At 51.5% G+C, this 18,063-nt stretch overlaps 1 protein-coding gene across 1 annotated transcript; it reads right to left on the bottom strand.

Moving 5' to 3' along the window:
* Positions 1-2,599: 2,599 nt before the first annotated feature.
* Positions 2,600-14,399, bottom strand: KRT4 (keratin 4). Its single transcript, XM_060164894.1, is given in 11 exon segments — positions 2,600-2,652; positions 2,655-2,693; positions 2,696-2,854; positions 3,587-3,621; positions 8,667-8,887; positions 9,321-9,446; positions 9,714-9,878; positions 10,428-10,523; positions 10,846-10,906; positions 12,082-12,296; positions 13,941-14,399. Coding segments are annotated over 11 exon segments (1,629 nt in total).
* Between the last annotated feature and the right edge of the window lie 3,664 nt (positions 14,400-18,063).

Here is an 18,063-nt window from a genome sequence, read left to right as displayed (position 1 = left end):
GCCTCTGGGTACCATGCCCACTCCCTCCTCTTGTCTGCCTAGTAAACTCCATCCTCTCGAAACTCTGCACATGTTGCCTCCTCTGCCAGCCTTCCCTGACCTCCCTGAAGTTCCCCACTCTCCTCTGTGCTGACTGTCATTTCTTGTGTTGCCAATATCTCACCTGTGTTATAGTTACATTTTTTGTGATTATGTCTCCATTAAGAGCATGGACCCGTTTCCATATCACTATCCCGAACACTAACTCATGTCAGGCACATGATAGCTACTTACTAAATATTCCTTGAATTGACCACCATTTCTTTACTGGCCCCAAGAGTGTCTTCCCTGAGACTAGTTATTTGGCCAGCCAGTTCTCCTTTGGGCAATAAATAAACTGCATGTAGTTTATAAGATGGTTTCTTTAAAGCTTAGATTTTGTGGATTGCTTTACTAGCAGCTAAACACCCCTTTCAGTGAGCTAATTTTGTTTTTGAACCACAAAGATTAAGAACAAGATTCTGTTTCCATTTAACATTTGTTAAGCATGAACTTTGTACCAGGAATTGCACAGAACATCTTCATGCTGTCTCATAGCCTAACAGCAAGCTGGGGGTTAATTCTGCTTATTTTATAGCTAAAGAAATGACTCTCAAAAGGGTTGAGAGCTTCACTCATGATCACCACTTAGTCACAGGGACTGGGTCTGAATTCAAGGCTATTGACTTGAACTGTAGGACTCTGGACCCACAATGACCCTGTTCAGATGCACCTGTGAGCCCCAGCCTCAATGTGTGCTGGCCTCTCACTTGCTTTTTGCTTCCTGTCATATCCTGCCAGCATAGTCATGGCCTAGAGACCTATGAGAAAGGTCTCAAACGTACATCTGAGGGACTTTCCTGGTGGTGCAATGTTTGAGAATGTTTGAGAATCTGCCTGCCAATGCAGGGGAAACAGGTTCAATCCCTGGTCCGGGAAGATCCTACACGCCACAGGGCAACTAAGTCCGTGAGCCACAACTACTGAAGCCCGCACGCCTAGAGCCCGTGCTTCACAACAAGAGAAGCCACCATAATGAGAAGCCCACACACCACAGCAAAGGGTAGCCCCTGGTCGTCGCAACTAGAGAAATCCTGCGCGCAGCAATGAAGACTCAACGCAGCCAAAAAAAAGAAGGCTCTGAGCACAAGAGTGTTTGGAAGCTGAGTGGCGTGTAACAGAGATGCCCCCCATGCTTAAAACACAACTCGTACATATACATCCACAACCATGTTCAACCCAGTGAACCTTCCCCAGGCACCAAGAGAACATGGCTCATTACTTGAAACAGAATCTACCTTTGACCTTTTCCCAGAGAACAAGGAACAGCTATAACTTGAGCCCCAGGTTTTCTGGAACTGGCCTTCTGCTGCCTCTTGGCCAGTTTTAAATTTTGCCACAAGACAAATGTTGACTCCCTCTCTCTGCTGAGAATCTGAATGTTCTCAAAGGTTTTCCATTCACCGGTGCATTCACCTGAGAAAAGCATGACTTCAAAGGTGCATCTGGGGCTTCCCTGGTGGCACAGAGGTTGAGAGTCCGCCTGCCGATGCAGGGGACACGGGTTCGTGCCCCAGTCCGGGAAGATCCCACAGGCTGCAGTGTGGCTGGGTCCGTGAGCCATGGCCGCTGAGCCTGCGTGTCCGGAGCCTGCGCTCCACAACGGGAGAGGCCACAACAGTGAGAGGCCTGCGTACCGCAAAAAAAAAAAAAAAAAAGATGCATCTGCTGGGGATGGGGGACAGAGATGAATCCTGAGTATCACAAAATCCAGCGGAGGTGATGGTGGGGTCCTGCCATCCATGCAAGGATGTCTTTCACTCAGATCAAAGGATACTTCGGGTCTCTATGGAAGAGAGATGCGCCTCAGATGCCCTGGGCTCCAGGTCATTGACCTCTACATACAGGAGAGACTTGGCCTAAGATGAGGATTCCCTTAGGAGAGAAAAGCATCCTGGGCCTGCACGAGTTGTATAAGTTTATTGGTGAGACGAGGAAGCAGGGACAGAGGCCTGAACCAGGACAAAAACGTACATGCTGAGAACACAGATCCCTTCATTGATGGGATCAGTCTGCAGGGGTGCTCCCAGCTATAGTCTGCAGGGACCATGCAAGATACAACAAATAACCAGGTGTTTCCCCAGAGCTGACGTTGCTCTAGCAAGATACAGTCCTTGCAGGTCTATCAGTGGACCTGTAATCTCCTGTACCCATGGAGCATATGGCTGAATAACTACCTAAGCCGGGGCATGGAAGGAGCAACAGGAGGCCTGGGATGCCCTTTAGAGAAAACCTTCATCTGCAAGGGGGCATGCAGCCAGAGAAAGGGTCAAGTCTTTATCCTTGGCAATGCAGCAGGAAGGGGAGGCTGGGTTAAGAGGCCTCTTGGTGTGAAAGCAGAAGGATGGGCTAGAATCCCTATTCTTAATTAAGAAGGACTAAGGCAGAGAGTTGCAAGAGAGGACATGTCAGTGGAGAAGAAAAGCAAGGAAGAGATGATGACAAATGTGACGGAGGAATTTCCTGGAGCAGGGAGTCCAGGAGAAACCAGAGCAAGATGTCTGGACAGCTGTCTTGCACTTTATTTTGTGGTTTTCTTGGTGGGTAAACTCAGAGCTGGGGGCTTGCCCAGCAATCCTTAAATTCACGTGCACTCCCCAGCCTAGTTTTGGCCACCCGCGGGGGCTGCAATTCCCACTGCCAGTGACACAGCCCCCAGACAGGATGTCATAGCCCCTGCCGACAGAGCTGGGCCAATAGCCATAGGTGTTGGCACCACTGAACCCAAAGCCGACTCCTGCGCCTGCGGTCCTGGCCATGGAGCTGCTGATGACCGCTGTGGAGGACAGAGGGAGGGATGATAAGGGTGTGTCCCAGGACAGGGCTGACCCGAAGTCCTCTCCAACCTCCCAGCCCCAACTAGCTTTAATGTGTCCCTCTTACACAAACACTCCACATCAACAGTGGACTTGAGTTTAGTGATATATGCTCAATTCCTGGGCAGCTCAAGCACTGGGAGAATCAGCCCAGATGCCGCAGGACCCCCAAACCCAGAACCTCCTCATTCTAGTAGCAGGGGCTTCCCCCAAAGAACAGATGATGCCCAACTATCGCATAAGCCAAAAAGTCTTGCATTTAACTCAAGGAGACATCCTTAATTTTTTTCAAAGCAGTTCCTGATTGCTCGTCCCAGGGGAGTTTTTGCCGGCTCACGCAGTGTTTCCGTGCGCAGGTCCCAGTCTGATTGAGGAGGTGCCCCTCTTCCTACTCACAGCTTCCGTCATGAAGGAAAGCCGGGATGGGAGTGACACAAGAGGGTAGGACTGAGAGTCTCATCCTAGCATGGGTGAGGTTTCTGGGGAAGGGGTCAGTGTGAAATGTCAGAATGTGATGGGAAGCTGACGCCACAGAGGAAGAGGCCGAAGGTCTCATCAAAGGAGGCGATTAGGACAATGATGCTCTACCAGGCAGAGCCCAGGCTCTTCCAGGGGGTCCTGGTGGTAGGGGACTGCTTACTTTGTGTTCATTAATGGGTTAAAAATACTCTTTCAGGGAATGAAATACTCACATATGCTCACAGAATTGGTATATTCTCCAGACATCCTGCACAGGGAGAAAAGCACAGGTAAATCTCCTTTACATGGAATCCAAGTTACGCTCACCCCAGCCTGGAATCATCAGCCAGGCTACTGCAGCCTCCACAAGCCCTCTAGCTGGCCAGGTGGCATGAAGTGTACCTGTGTGACTCTAACCACCTCTCTTTCCCTCCTCATCTGCTCTTTCCCCTTCAGAGATGTGCGAATTTCAACCCTGGAGCGCCCCCGCCCCCCGCCATGGCAACACCACCTCCCAGAGGCCCTCCTGCCACGCTTCTCTTCAGCCCATTTCTTCATCCCTGTGGGGCTACTGCCTGAATAAATACACGTGTAGAAACGCTAGCATCAGGAGTTGCCGCTAAGGAACCAACTGTATGATTTTAGGACCAATAACTTCTCCTCTCTAGGTCTCATTTATAAAATGGTGCTGGGTTAGAACAGGGTTTTTCAAATGTCAATGCTTCATGTACCACCCTTCCAATTGTTGCTACGACCACGTATAACTCATACTCTTATATATTTAGTATTTTCCATTGATCCTGCCTTTTATAATAAAAAATGCATTTCTCTTAAAAGGAAGTCTTATATCACCAGGGTAAACAGAAAACCAGTATTGCTGGACCAAAAAAGACAAAAACTGTAGCAGTAAAAATAATATAATGAATGAAACAATTTTTTTAAATTTTGGCTAGATATTTTTGTCTGCCCAGAGGCTGTGAAGCTGAGATCTACCATCTCTTTACTAACTGGGACATTTGCAAGTGTCAGAGCAGCAGTGTTAAAGATACAACAGCACTACACTGAAACTTTCTCCCCATCACAGTCTGAAGACTGGAAAGAGAACCCTAAAGGAAATCATCATCTTATTATCTGACCAGATTCTGTATAAGGCTACGTTTGTGGGTGACCTAAAAAAGCATCTCCAACCCCTCCAGCAGCCTGCCCCCCCCCATCTGGGAAATTGAGTCAGAGGATTCCAAAAGTCCTTCCAGCCCGAACATTCTAAGACCCCTCCCATCACCCACTGGCACTCCTCACCCTCCAGCAGCTTGCGGTAGGTGGCGATCTCGATGTCCAGGGCCAGCTTGGTGCTCATAAGTTCCTGGTACTCATGCATCATCCGGGCCAGCTCCTCCTTGACCTGGAGCAGGGTGGCCTCCAGCTCATCCAGCTTGGCTCAAGCATCCTTCAGGGTGCAGTTGCCCGGATGGAGCACTGAGGGCCAGGAGGTGGCATTGCCCCCTCAGTTCTAAGGCAGCCTGAGCCTCCCTTCCCGCCCCCCGCCCCAAGTGCTTACTGTGGTTGGACCAAGCCCTGTCCTGCCCCACTTCCCAGAGCAAAATCCCATGCATGGCGTTAGAGTCCTGTCAACCTGGGACTGGGGGGCTTGTTATTCCCAGCCCCTTGGCTTTCTGAAAAGGCCCTTCCAATTGTTCCAGAGTTCAGGTGGGAGCTACGTGCAGGCGATGAGAGCAGGGGCTCCATTTGAGGAAGGGGTTTCTGAGATGGAGGACCCAGAGAAGGAGAAGGGGCATGGGGGAGTGTATATGATGGACAGTTCACCCCTCCCTTGGGATTGAGCCAGGAACCCCCAAAGCCCCTTCACCGGCTTCTTCACACTCTCGATCTCCGAGTGCAGCCTTTGGATGAGCCGGGTCAGCTCTGAGATCTCGTTCTTGGTGTGTTTGAGGTCATCCCCATGCCAGTCAGCTGCCAGCTGCAGCTCCTGGAACTACGGGGAGAGGGGTCAAAGCAAGGAGCCGAGCTCAGCCTGGCAGACTGTGCCTTTGCCTGGGGAGTGTGGCAGAGGTACGTATCTGTCCAGCTTCGCCAGGCCTATCACCTGCCTCCCACTCAACCATCCGTTCATCGGCTTGATTTATTTGCCTTAAACACAGTTGATCTCACTGATGGTTGGATTCGGCCTTAAGGTCAGTTGAAATTCCCATACTCTCCACACGGCAGCTTTACAACACACAACTTAGATTATGATACTCCCCTGCCTATAGCCCTTCAAAGTCAAGGTCAGATTCAAACTCCTAGCCTGGCATCAAGGTGCTTTGAGATCTGAGATCCACCAAGATCTTCAGACTCAGTTCTCACTGCCCCTGCCCATCACCTACTTGGCTCTTCACCTGTGCCAAACAGTTCCAGGTTCCAGAAAGGGCCCATGTGCTCTCAAGTCTCTGACTCTTTGCGTGAGCCTCTCCCTCCAGCTGGAAAATATCCCCCCACCCGTCCTCCCTCTTTCCCTAACCAGCTCCAACTCAGGGCAGAGTCACTTCCTCCAGGAGGCCTTCTCTGATTCCCTGCTTGGGTACACTTCTGTGCCCAGAGCCCCCGGCACACCAGTCTGTAGGTCTTACCACGCTGTACTGTGATCACACGTTTCTATGTCTTTTCCATCAGGCTCAGAATGACAGGATGGCAGGGACGTTTAATTTTATTTCTACCATCTAACTTTGAGTGTAAGTCATTAAATTCAACGAGGAGGCCCTGAGAGACCCGACAGTGATACTCAGGCTGGCTACTCCCCGCTCCCGCACTCCGCCCGCTCAGAGGGCACTAAAAAGGCAGTAACCTGCCCGGCTTCTGGGCTTCGGCTTCTCGGCGTGGCCCGTCGCGACCTACAACTTCCCGGTGGGTGAACTTGAGCAGCCCCTCCCCTGCTTCCAACCCTTGACTCCTCCTCCCCACCCCAGAAACTCGGAAAAGAGCCGATTCAGCATTCTCCCAGGGGAGGGGTGCAGTGATGGAAAGAAGTCAAAGACTTCCTGCTCTGCCACACGGGGTGAGCCCCAGGTCTATGGGGAGATTAGCTTTTGGAGGACCAGCTGGCCAGCCCAGGGAGCAGGAAGCAGCTGCTTCTGGCAGGAGGCCCCTGCCTGGGAGCGCAAACCCCTGAGGTTAACATTTCGCTGCTCTGCCCTGCTGCGCTGAGCCTGCCTGCATGCGGCAAAGGGCCCATGGGCAGAGACCAGCCTTGGGCAAACGGCGTGCCCTTTGTTCTGCACATAGTAAGGGCCCGTGGGAGGCACCATGAGGAGGGATTGGAGTCTGCATGCACTCCCTGGCAGTCGAGGGTGGGAGGCACCAACTGACGGCCCGGGGAGCGAGTGCAGTCTGCAACCGTAGTAGGAGGGATTTAGGTCAGACTGCACAAGGGGAGCTGTGCGGACTTCCTCTGAAGAAGGGAAGATTGTGATGCTCCAGGTGTCTTGGAATCGGTCCAGTATAAAAACAGTATGTCCACAAAGACTATACCCAGACCCCCACCTCTGAATATCCAACCGGAATCTCCAGGGCTGGCCCCAAACAGGAAGCTACACCCTCCAGTGCCCCCAAAGACCTGCCTCACACCCCCCTCTCTCCCACCACTCAGGGACAGCCACTCAGACATAACTTCTGACACAATCACCTGAGGACAAGGGCAAGTGAGCTCAGCACGAAAGCTCTGTGAGAGCAACATGTTTTCATTTCTCCATCCGACAGTCGTGACCTTGTTGATTCTGCGAACAAGTTCCCAAAAGCCTTGCTGGCTTGGTGGGAAAGCCCATGCCTGGAGTTTCGTGAAGACAGGGACTTGCTAGACGCTGAGCATAAGCTCCCTGACCTCTTGTTCTATATTCAGTGGAGACCTCTGACTGCCTGTCCCCATACCTGCCCTATATCCCCCACCTCCAGACTTGCACCCCTTCCCACCAGATACTCCTGGGTCTCAGCACTGAGACGGCCCCACCCTGATGGCCTGCAATGCGCGATCTTTGGATAACTGTTGGTTGCTTTGAGACTGTGCTCCTGTTCTGTAGGCAGCCTTCAGGCTCCACACATGACCCTTCTGTCCTAATAATCTGGGCAACTTAGAAGTAGAGATTTGAGAAATTAGCTGATAACCTTGATTTGGACAGACAGACAGACCCTTCAGGCCCCAGCCTCCTTCACTTTCACCTGAATTCTTGAGGCTTCTCCCCAAGGAACAAACACGATTGCTCAAAGTGAATGACAAAAGCTTTTTATTGAAGATTCACCCAAAGATGGACAGAGGGAAGGAGAAGAGGTGGACAGGGTACTGAGTGGCTCTTGTCCTGACCTTGCAGGGTCAGAGGCCGCCAAGTGATGGAGAAGGAGCTTGGTCCTGCTGCAGAGGGAGATCCGGGATTTGGTAGGAGGCGGCATTGGGCTGGGTGGGGATATATGCGACCCTAATAATTCTGGAGATGAAGCGCCTGGCTGGATTCTCCTCTGTCCGTGGGAGGTGAAGAGTCAGCTGACACCTCTCCCATTCCAGCTGGGTCAGCAAGCCCAAATTAGGAAGAAGCTACCAAACTCCAAGAGAGCAGAGTCCATGCCCTGGCACTGAGGCGGCATTGGTAAGATAAGCCCCAGGAAGGGAGGGTGGAGGTGGAGATGAAGGAAGCAGAGACACCAGGAATGGACCAGGCTGGCCTCAGGCGGCTGCAGGGACCTCACCTCCTCTATCGGTGGGATCTCTTGGCCAGGGTGGTGGTAGAGATGATCTTGCTGCTGGAACTACCGCCGACACCAACACTACCACCAAACCCAAAACCACTTCTGGAGCCAGAACCCAGGCCAAATCCGGAGCAGCTTCCTAACCCTCCACCAACGCCTCCTGCACTGGCAGCACCCCCAGCTACAGCTGTGGGAGAAAGACAAGGACATGGTCGTTCCAACAGTGCTGGAAACCAGGAATCTCACCCCAAACCGGGGTGAACAAATGGCCACAGCGGGGGCAGATGGTACTTACAGATGCTCACGGCACTCTGGCATTCTCCAGACATTCTGTGGGCAACAGAAAGAGCAGTGAACCGCAGCAAACCTGGGGCCACACTTCGTTCAGCAGCAGGTATCAAGCACCCTCCCATCCTTCAGCAGCCAGATTTGAGGCCTGAATGTGAACCTGTTATGTAACACCGTCCTGATTCATAACACACCAGCACAGAAGCAAGTGGTCCAGCAGAGGTGTCCCGGACTGGCCATGGCTCTGGACCCTCTCCCTTCCTCCTGTTCCCACCCTGCCTTAGCCCCCCTCACCGGCACTCCTCGCCCTCCAGCAGCTTGCGGTAGGTGGCGATCTCAATGTCCAAGGCCAGCTTCACACTCATGAGCTCTTGGTACTCTTGCAGCATCCGGACCAGCTCCTCCTTGGCCTTCTGCAGGGCGCCCTCCATCTCTGTGCGCTTGCCGTGGGCATCTTTCAGGGCCGCCTCCCCACGCTGCTCTGCACCAGCCATGGATGCCTGCAGGGTCTGGCACTGCAGACAGGGGCGCGGGACAGGCGATCACCAGGGTCCTGCTGTCAAGACCTCTAAATCTGTCCCCTCTCCCGTAGCAGCTTTGCTTGGGTTAGGATGTCAGGATTCTGTCTGTCCTTCTCCCCACCTTCCCTGACTCTTATGTATTTTATTCAATCCAGCTAGGGTCCACCGATGCCCCCACCAGACTGATTAGATAAAATGAGCAAAACCAATGAAAAAGAGCCAGGAAAACGTATCTGCTGAGGTTATCGTGTCATGTTAACTAGGATATTGCTGAAAAGATCTGGGTATGACTTATGCAAAGAGCTACAAATCCCCCGCAGACTAGCTCAGGATCTTCTGGGCTGATGCCTTATCTGCTTGTCTACTGTGGAGGCATCTGCCACAGGCCCCTGGCCCTGTACCGAGGCCGGGTAGAGGTGACACATACTTGCTTCTTGACATTCTCGATCTCAGCCTGCAGCCTCTGGATCATCCTGTTAAGCTCTGAAATCTCATTCTTGGTGCTCTTCAGGCTGTCACCATGTTGTTCGACTGAGGCCTGGAGCTGCTGGACCTGAGACCCAGGAGACACAGGGAATCAGGGGTCAGGGGTGTTTGGGTAGAGTCTATTCTCAAGTGGACTCAGCAAGAATAGCCACAGGTGGCAGGAATGATACAAAATGTCATGCTATCTCCAGGCAGACCAGGATCAGTGCCACCCAGAAGAGCCAGTTTTACCCCTCACTTCTCTTGGGCTCGAGCTGATGCTCATCTGCTCACAGACATCAAAAGCAGAGCCCCAGAAGCCACTCTCGGCCCCTGAGAGACCCCCGACACCCACCTTGGTCTGGTACAAGGCCTCGGCCTCGGCCTTGCTCCTCTGAGCGATGTCCTCGTACTGGGCCTTGACCTCGGCGATGATGCCGTCCAGGTCCAGGTTGCGGTTATTGTCCATGGACAGGACCACAGACATGTCGCTGACATGGGTCTGCATCTGGGACAGCTCCTGCAGGGAAAATGTCTCACATCAGGCCTCCTGGAGAGTCTTCCCTAATCTCTGACACCAGAGACCTGCCATCACCATGGAAATGGCCATGCCACAGGCTCAGATGGAAGCCAACTTGGCATTGCATACAGAGAAGGAGGAGGGGTAAATTTCTATGTAGAAATCAAGTGGTTGGCGATATCTCAAGTCAGAAAAGCAATGCTTGTAGTCCCTACTGCTCCCTAAGCTCCTCCAGGTCAGGGGGCCCTGAGTATGTTACATGGAAGGGAAGGGAATGGATCTATTTCACCAGAGAAATGCTAGACAGCAATAACTTCTATCCCATGCAATCTTTAGACCTAATCTTCTAAGACAACCTCTGGTTTTGAGACCACTCAGTTGAATCTCTCACTTCAACCCTTTCTATCCATGACCTTGCTGAGAGCCCACGGCCCTGAAGTAAGGGAGCTGGAGTCCTTTCAACGAACTGTCAGTTCCGACCAGCAGCCTCACAGATGGAGGAGTCCCTTCCCTGAATGGGGGGGTGGGGTGGGGGAATGGAGTCCTCACCGCAGCATAGAGGACCCTCAGGAAGTTGATCTCATCATTACGGGCCTCCACTTTGGCCTCCAACTCCGCCTTGTTCATGTAGGTGGCGTCCACGTCCTGCAGAGGAAGGGGGAGGATAAGAGACAAGGTACAGGCATTCCAACAGGGGGCAGGGAGTGTTATGTGACACACAAGGTAGCACCAGGTGAGGTGGCGGGGGACTAATCATTTGGCCTATTCTGCCCCTAAAGCCACCTGCAGACATGGAAGTTAACTATCCAAATGGGCTTTTTTTTCACAGCCTTAATTCATAGTTCAGTGAGATCTGGATAGTACCAAGTGGGGTGGAGATGAGAGGGATGGACCGAACCCATGATTCAAGCCAAAGGCCACTCCTGAGGGAAGTGGGAGCACATCCCTACCCGCCTTCAACCCTTACCTTCTTTAAGACCACAAAGTCATTTTCAGCAGCTGTACGTTTGTTGATCTCATCTTCATACCTGGGGATGGGAAGATGCAAAAAAAAAGACAAGGGCTTCCCTGGTGGTGCAGTGGTTGAGAGTCCGCCTGCCGATGCAGGGGACACGGGTTCGTGCCCGCGTCCAGGAGGATCCCACATGCTGCGGAGCGGCTGGGCCCGTGAGCCATGGCCGCTGAGCCTGCGCGTCCGGAGCCTGTGCTCCGCAACGGGAGAGGCCACAACAGTGAGAGGCCTGCGTACCGCGAAAGAAAAAAAAAAAAAAAAAAAAAAAGCCCCACAGTGAGCTACTGTTTCTCTCTCCTGCTGGTTTTCAAACATCTAACTACCTGGAAAAATCCATCTAATTGGCTACATTTTCCCACGTTCATACAGATATTCATTCCACCTACATTTATTGAGTAATTACAGCATATGAGGTACCAGTCTAGACCCTAGTTTACTCAGAGAAGTGAAACCCAAATTTTAAAAAGACTGTTTGCAAGAGATAAGATGTGAGGAGGAGAACCAGCAATGATCTGGTCGACTTTATTTCCATAGAAGGGCTGTCCTTTGGCCATTGGGTGGATTAAATTCTCAGGAGGGTTGCCAATACTCCAGTTCTTTTTCTTTGGTGTGAGAGTGAATTGAGAGAGGGAGCTGGTATTTTTCTCAGCTCCATCCCATAATGAGCATAATAAGAGTTACTCTGCATTCAATGTTCATTTTATGTCTGGCACTATGCTACTAGCTCTCTCTATCTCATTTAATTTCATTTAATTCTCACAACCTATAAAGTAGAACTACTATCCCCATTTTAAAGATGATGAAAACTAAGGTTCAGAGAGGTTAAGCAAGTCACCCAAGATCACACAGCTAGTAAGTGAAGGAATCAGTATGCCAAGCAAGTCCATCTATCTCTACAGCCTGTATTCTTCTAACCCTGCTGTATTACTTTCCATCTGTTTGGTTTTTTATCTTATTTGTATATGGCAAGCCCAGCTCTCTGAATACATCACTCATTTTCTGTTTGGGGCAACTTAGGGTTACTAGACCTCACCCCATTAAAAAAGTGACCATGTAGAAGCATGGGAACAGACTGGAGGTCCTCCCTGACCCTTTGGGGTCTCTCCAGAGCCTGAGATTCTAAATGATGAAGAGGAACCCGGGGGTCCTGGGGCATGGCTGGGCAGATTGTCACATCCCCTCCCCAAATACTTGGCCTTGAAGTCCTCCACGCTGTCCTGCATGATTTTCAACTCATACTGCAGGCCTCCTTTGTTGTTGGTCAAGGTATCCAGCTGCTTCCTCAGGGCACTGAGGTAGGCCTCAAACAAGGGATCAAGGTTTTTGCTGGATGTGGTTGTCGCCTGCTGCTGAAGGAGGTTCCACTTGGTCTCTAGAACCTTGTTCTGCTGCTCTAAGAACCGCACCTGTATTTAACACAGGGACCAACCGACAGATGAGGGCCTGAATCTCTGGCAGGAGGGCTGGCCAACACCATCCCCGTCAATCCAAGCTAACCAGGGAGCCCAAGAGCCATCCGAGTAGGGCCACCACGTTGCAACTCCAGGCATTATCTGCTGGGGTCAACATGGCGGCCCCGCTCCACAGCAGCAAGTGGGCCACGTGTGTTGGGGAGAGCAGAGCAGAACCCAAGCATCGGGGCCTGACTGTGCAGCAAGAACAACTTCCCGACCACAGGGATCCAGAGTTACTGAGAAGGGATGAGTTGCTGAGAATACTGAACCTCTATGAAATAATAAAATAAAACAAACTTAGGAGATACAACCACAGCCTAAGGGCTATTGCATTCAAAGTGATCCTGACCCAAGGCAAAGGAATGATAAATTCACTGAAGATGTCTTAAACAAGCTTTCTTCTAAATGGACCTGGTGTGTCCCTGTGAACCTGTGCACAACTGAGTATAAATACTTAAGATCAAGCCCTAGACATATTCTGAGTCTCATAGACTCACTGCCGCAAGAGGACTTCCCTGAACTTTCCCTCTAGGAAGAGATCTAGCCAGATAAACCAGGGTTTGGCATGATACTTCCACTTTAGGTGCTTCAGAATTGTAAGAAAAGCAGGTAAGGGTGACTGATCACAGTTTGAACTTAAATTGATGATGGGAGATTAGACAAGGAAGCACCCAAGCCTTGGTCTTACTTTCACATCTATAGGTCCTAGAGTCACAGTAAAGCCCTTTTAAGCTGCTATGGGTTAATTCAAACTAGCAAGAAGAGCAAATATTCCCACTCGATCTACTCCCAGATTGTTCATTCTTGCCCCATCATCTAAGAGAAGTAAGACTTCGATGCACAGAGAACCAGGGCACCCTGGGCCAAACGTGCTACAGCCATCTATTCAGTCATTCATCTTTGGATTAATGACTCTCTGGAACTAATCTCTTTGCTATCATCCATCACACAGAAGCACAGCATACAGCAGAAAAGACTTGAACCTCCAGACCTTGCATGGAGTAGGGAAGTGGACTACAAAAAGGAAAATCAGAGAGCCATCCCCTATCCTCTTCAAACAGACCCAGAAATGAGCAATTTTGCCCAGAATCAGGAGGATGAACACAATGACCTTCCAAGGTCCTACCAGGAACTCTAATCTGCCATTAGAGTCACTCCCTTTCTCATTTGGGAAACCAGCCTGGTTTTCTTCTGCTCTGACAACAGAAGTGTCAGTCGTTAAGCTATTATATTAACTATAATTAATTAACTATTAAATTATTAGCCATATTATTTATGAAACCAAAATCTGAGAAGAAGCAGGGAAACAAGGAACCCACTTTATAGCTGGGGTGACTGGACCCAGAAAAGCTGAATGATTTGCCCAGTAACACATAGCACGTCAGGAAATCCAAGTACTGAACTGCTTTGAGCAGCCTGTTTGCCCACCAGTCACAGGACAAAAGAGAAAGAGTAATGACTCTTCTTAACCGGGTGGGAAACAGCGGCCCAGAGAAGTTCACAGTTTTCCCAAGTCCGCAGCAGGCTCAGGTCTGAGATGCCAGGACTCAGAAACCCTGGCTTCTACCACCTTATCTGACCAAGGGGCCGGCTCACCTTGTCAATGAAGGAGGCAAACCTGTCGTTGAGGGTCTTGATCTGCTCCCGCTCCTCGGTCCGGACCTTCTGGATCTCAGGGTCAATCTCCATGTGGAGTGGCGTCAGCAGGCTCTGGTTGATGGTGACCTCCTGAATCCCTCCAGCAGGGCAGACAGGGAAGCCAGCACCGCCCCGTCCACCAAAGGAGCCACCGAATCCAAGGCCAAAGCAGCCAGCCCCCAAACCTCCAGCAGCCCCAAACCCAGCGCCTCGCCAGCAGCCAGCCGTGCCGATGGAGATGCTCTTGTTTCCCCCGAGGTTGCAAAGGCTTCTGCTACTGAAGCCCCCGGAGCAGGAGCCTGTGCCCCCAGACATGGAGATAGAGCTGAAAGCAGGCTTCTTGCCTCCACCTACGATGGCTGAGCCACAGCTAAAGCCCTGGGGCCCGCCTCGGACACACTGCTGTCTGATGAGCATGGCTGGAGAGAGAGGAACACGCTCAGAGCTGTCAGGGAGAAGCGAGAAGGGCCAGGCCACTGACTGCCACAGCCGTAGCCTGGGTCTCTTATATGTGCAGGAGAGCAGGGCTTGGTTGCAGGGGCATAAAGGGAAAACTCTGAAACACCTCTGGGCTTGGCCTTTGGCACTGGCCCATCCTTCTTACACCTGCTGAACATGTCACAAACACACCTACAGAAGTCATTCGGAGGGCATGCTCTCTGCCGGGAGAAGCTGAACCGGTGATGCAGGGCCTCCTGGGTCACAGGCCCCCCACCCACTGTACTCCCATCTCACCAGCCTCCAGGGGCCTCCCTGCTCCAGACAAGACAACCCATCGCTCTGTCGCTCACTCCACAGAATTTGGAACCTGCAGGCCTGACTTCACCTGCATACTCTGCAAACCTGAAGCAAGTCATTCTCTGGGGCTCAGTTGCTTCACCCATAAATTGAAAATACTACAAATATTTTCCTTCACCTCTGTCAAGATCCTGAGATTAAGAAGAATGAGTGCTTTGTAAACCGTCAGAGGCTACACGGTCATTTGTCAATTTCATTACTCTTCTTCCATGTGCACTTGGCCCCATGTAGTCACACAAAAGGGGAAATCCATATTCCAGCCTTCTGGCCTTCCAAACCTAGATCAAGACTCACCTCGACTTGACACACAGTTATTGAGAACCTACTGTGTGCCAGGCATGGAGCTGGGGACAGAAGAAAGCTGACTCTGCCTTGGGCCGTCAAGACTCGCATTCCTTCTCGGGGCTTCCAGTCTGGGTTGGCAGGATTCTAGGTCAGCGTTCTCCAGGCTGGGTCCTTATTGTGCGCGCCATGCTACTCAGTTTGCTGCCCAGTTGTTTTCTTGGCTCCACCGGAACAGGTCATGTTCTGTTTTCCCATGATGGTCCCGGCATTCAGGGTAGGAGCTTGGAACTTTTTGTTCCAAGGTGCTGGGGACCCCTTTGGCAGAATGGTGAAACCTATGAGCCTCTGCCCAGAGCAATGTTTTCAAATACAAAACCCTAGTTTTAAGCTCAGACTTAAATTCTTCCCCACTGAGTGCAACAGATCTGTCTTCAAATCCCATCTGTTGCCACTAACTGGCTGTGCAGTCTTGGGCAGGTCACCTAACCTCTCTGAACCCATTCAACCCATCCTCTCATCTATCATATGGGACGCCTGCCTCATAGATCATGAGATGAGGTATCTACAGTGCCTGGTATGTAGTAGGTCGGTAGGCATTCATTCTTATCCTGCCCGGGCTTTGCCATTGCCACTTCTGAGGAGAAATTAGATGAAACCTCACCCCTCTTCTCAATCCCTAATGAGACTGCTATTCTGAATCTGGGGAACAGCAGTGATGAGGGCCTACATAATTCCCACAGGCCTGAGCTGACTCTGACCGAATGAAAGCTGGCCACCCCAAAAATGATCAAGCCATCCCATGCAAAGAGAGAGAGCAGGGCGGGCCCATGGGGGGAGAAGAGGGTGGTCAGCGGATGCAGGTCTTGGGGATCGGGCTGCAGGGGAGGCTGGACTGGCTGGGAGCTCTCTCCTCTGGCCAGCTCCTCTCTCCCCACCTCTACCCTCATTGCCTCTCCCTGCCCTCCTCTTCCCTCTACCTCTGAGCTGCACCCCACCCGCTGTCCCCATCTACTTCAGCCTTTGCTGGGCTCTCCCTGCCCCTGCCTAGGTGGCCTCTAAGTAAATGGAGAGTGGGTGGAAGTGCTGTGGCAGGGAGGACAGGAGACCCCCTGGGCCCCGTCAAATGTCCATGGGAGAGAGCCCAAGGGATGGTCCATCCACCTGTAGTAAGTGAGCGTTCTAGAGCCAGGACTATCTCCTACGAGGGACAAGGTTGAACATCCTCTCATCCTTTCAATGAGTATTTATTGAATGCCAACTTCATGCCAGGCACTGTACTGAATGCTCTATATACGTGTGGTCATGTAATCTTCCTAAAAGCTCTCTGCAGTCAGTATCACAACCGTGTTTACAAATGATGACTTGGAAGCCCCGGGGAGGAGAAGTAGCCCCCCAGGGTCACACAGTAGCCTGTGGTGGAGCCAGGACCCGAACCCACATCAGTCTGCTCGCAAAGACTCTGCCCTCCCTGGGGGTTGATGAGGACTTTCATGGGCTAGGAGGAGGGTTTGCATCTGCAGGGTGCAGCCTCAAGGCATCTCGTGATGTGTCCATTGTGTCTTGTAGTCTATAGCTGTGACACCCCAATACTAGGAGAAAATGCTGTGTCCTTAAGTTGTGTCCAGTGCCTAAAACAGAAAGCCAGCAGGGGTGGAAGGGACTTTAAGGGAAATAATCTATAATATACAATCAATCTTATTTTGTGCCTGTGGGGCACCCAAACCAAGGATCCCCAATTGATGTACTTCTCATCAAGCTAACTCTAAGTTGAGGCAGACGCCATTCCTAAGATAAAAATTTAGATGAGGGAAAGCCCGCCTTGCTTTCCATGTAGAAGGAACTCTCGTATAGAGCTGCCATCACGTGCTGGACACCGGGTGCTTTTTAGGTAGGGGTTCCCCTCCTCACAACAACCCTGCAAAAAAGAGGAGTTGCTATGCTCAGTTTAGAGCTACAGCCGCTGAGGCTCAGAGAGGTTATGTAGCTTGCCTGAGATCACATAGCTAGGAAGTGGTGGAGGTAGGAGGCCAGTCCTGTCTGTCTAACATCAAAGCTTGTGACCTTAACCTCTGCACCACAATGCTGTATATCAGAATCTGTAGGAAAAACAACTATACAGCAACTTAGACAGACTTGTAGCTCATGGTGCATCAGAGTAGCCGCGGGGTCTCGGCCAGCACTCTGCTTGTTCTGTCCTTGCTTTTGCCACAGGACTGGTTGTTTGGATCATGTGGCCCCGTCCTTCCAAGTATCCAATAATATAGGACACTGTCCTGAGGGGCCAATTCTGTGTCCTCCAACTAACTAAGTCCAAATTAACTAAATGACAAATCCTATAATAAACCCAAACCAAACAGGAAGAAAGCTCTGGACTAGAGCCATATTCTGTGGCTCTATTATGAAGTCAGCATTGCCAGAAGTTCACAAAATCCTCAAACGGCAGCCTGAGGAACTGAAGGCAGGCATGTCTTCAGTGTGCAAGAGAGCGTTGACCCTCGAGGGAGAGAGACAAAGAAGAGTTTCCATCCCTGAGAAAGGGAAGGTTTCCTCCTGCAGCTCCTGGGCCAGCTCCTGGGTGACTCCCCCTGGCAGTGACAGCTAAAAGCAGGTTCCCACCCCACCTCCACAGTTCCACTCTTAACCTCTGTGACCCTTCCTCAACTGGCAGCCGTTCCCCATCTTGTCAAAGAAGGATGAGCCGCTGACAGGGGTGTGGAGCGGAGCGGAGGGTGTGTTTGCCTAGGGTTTTCTGGGTCAGGGAGGCAAGCCCTTGCATTCAGTCCTGGGATTACAGGGATCCCAAGTCTTTTAGCCCCAAACCTGGTGTGTGGTGTGGGAAAGCACCTCCGCCTGTCCTGACCGGGTTGTGCCCTCACCCCGTTCAGTCAACCAGCCTCAGCAGCCCCAGAGTCACTCTGTGGGGAGCCAGAGCCAACTTGGGGATCAGAGACTCTGCAGAAGAGGACCAGTCAGCATTTCGGCAAGGGGACAGTGAGGG

Source organism: Lagenorhynchus albirostris, chromosome 11, assembly GCF_949774975.1.
Source record: "Lagenorhynchus albirostris chromosome 11, mLagAlb1.1, whole genome shotgun sequence".
Classification (NCBI taxonomy): domain Eukaryota; kingdom Metazoa; phylum Chordata; class Mammalia; order Artiodactyla; family Delphinidae; genus Lagenorhynchus; species Lagenorhynchus albirostris.
This window is presented reverse-complemented; position numbering and strand designations above follow the sequence as displayed.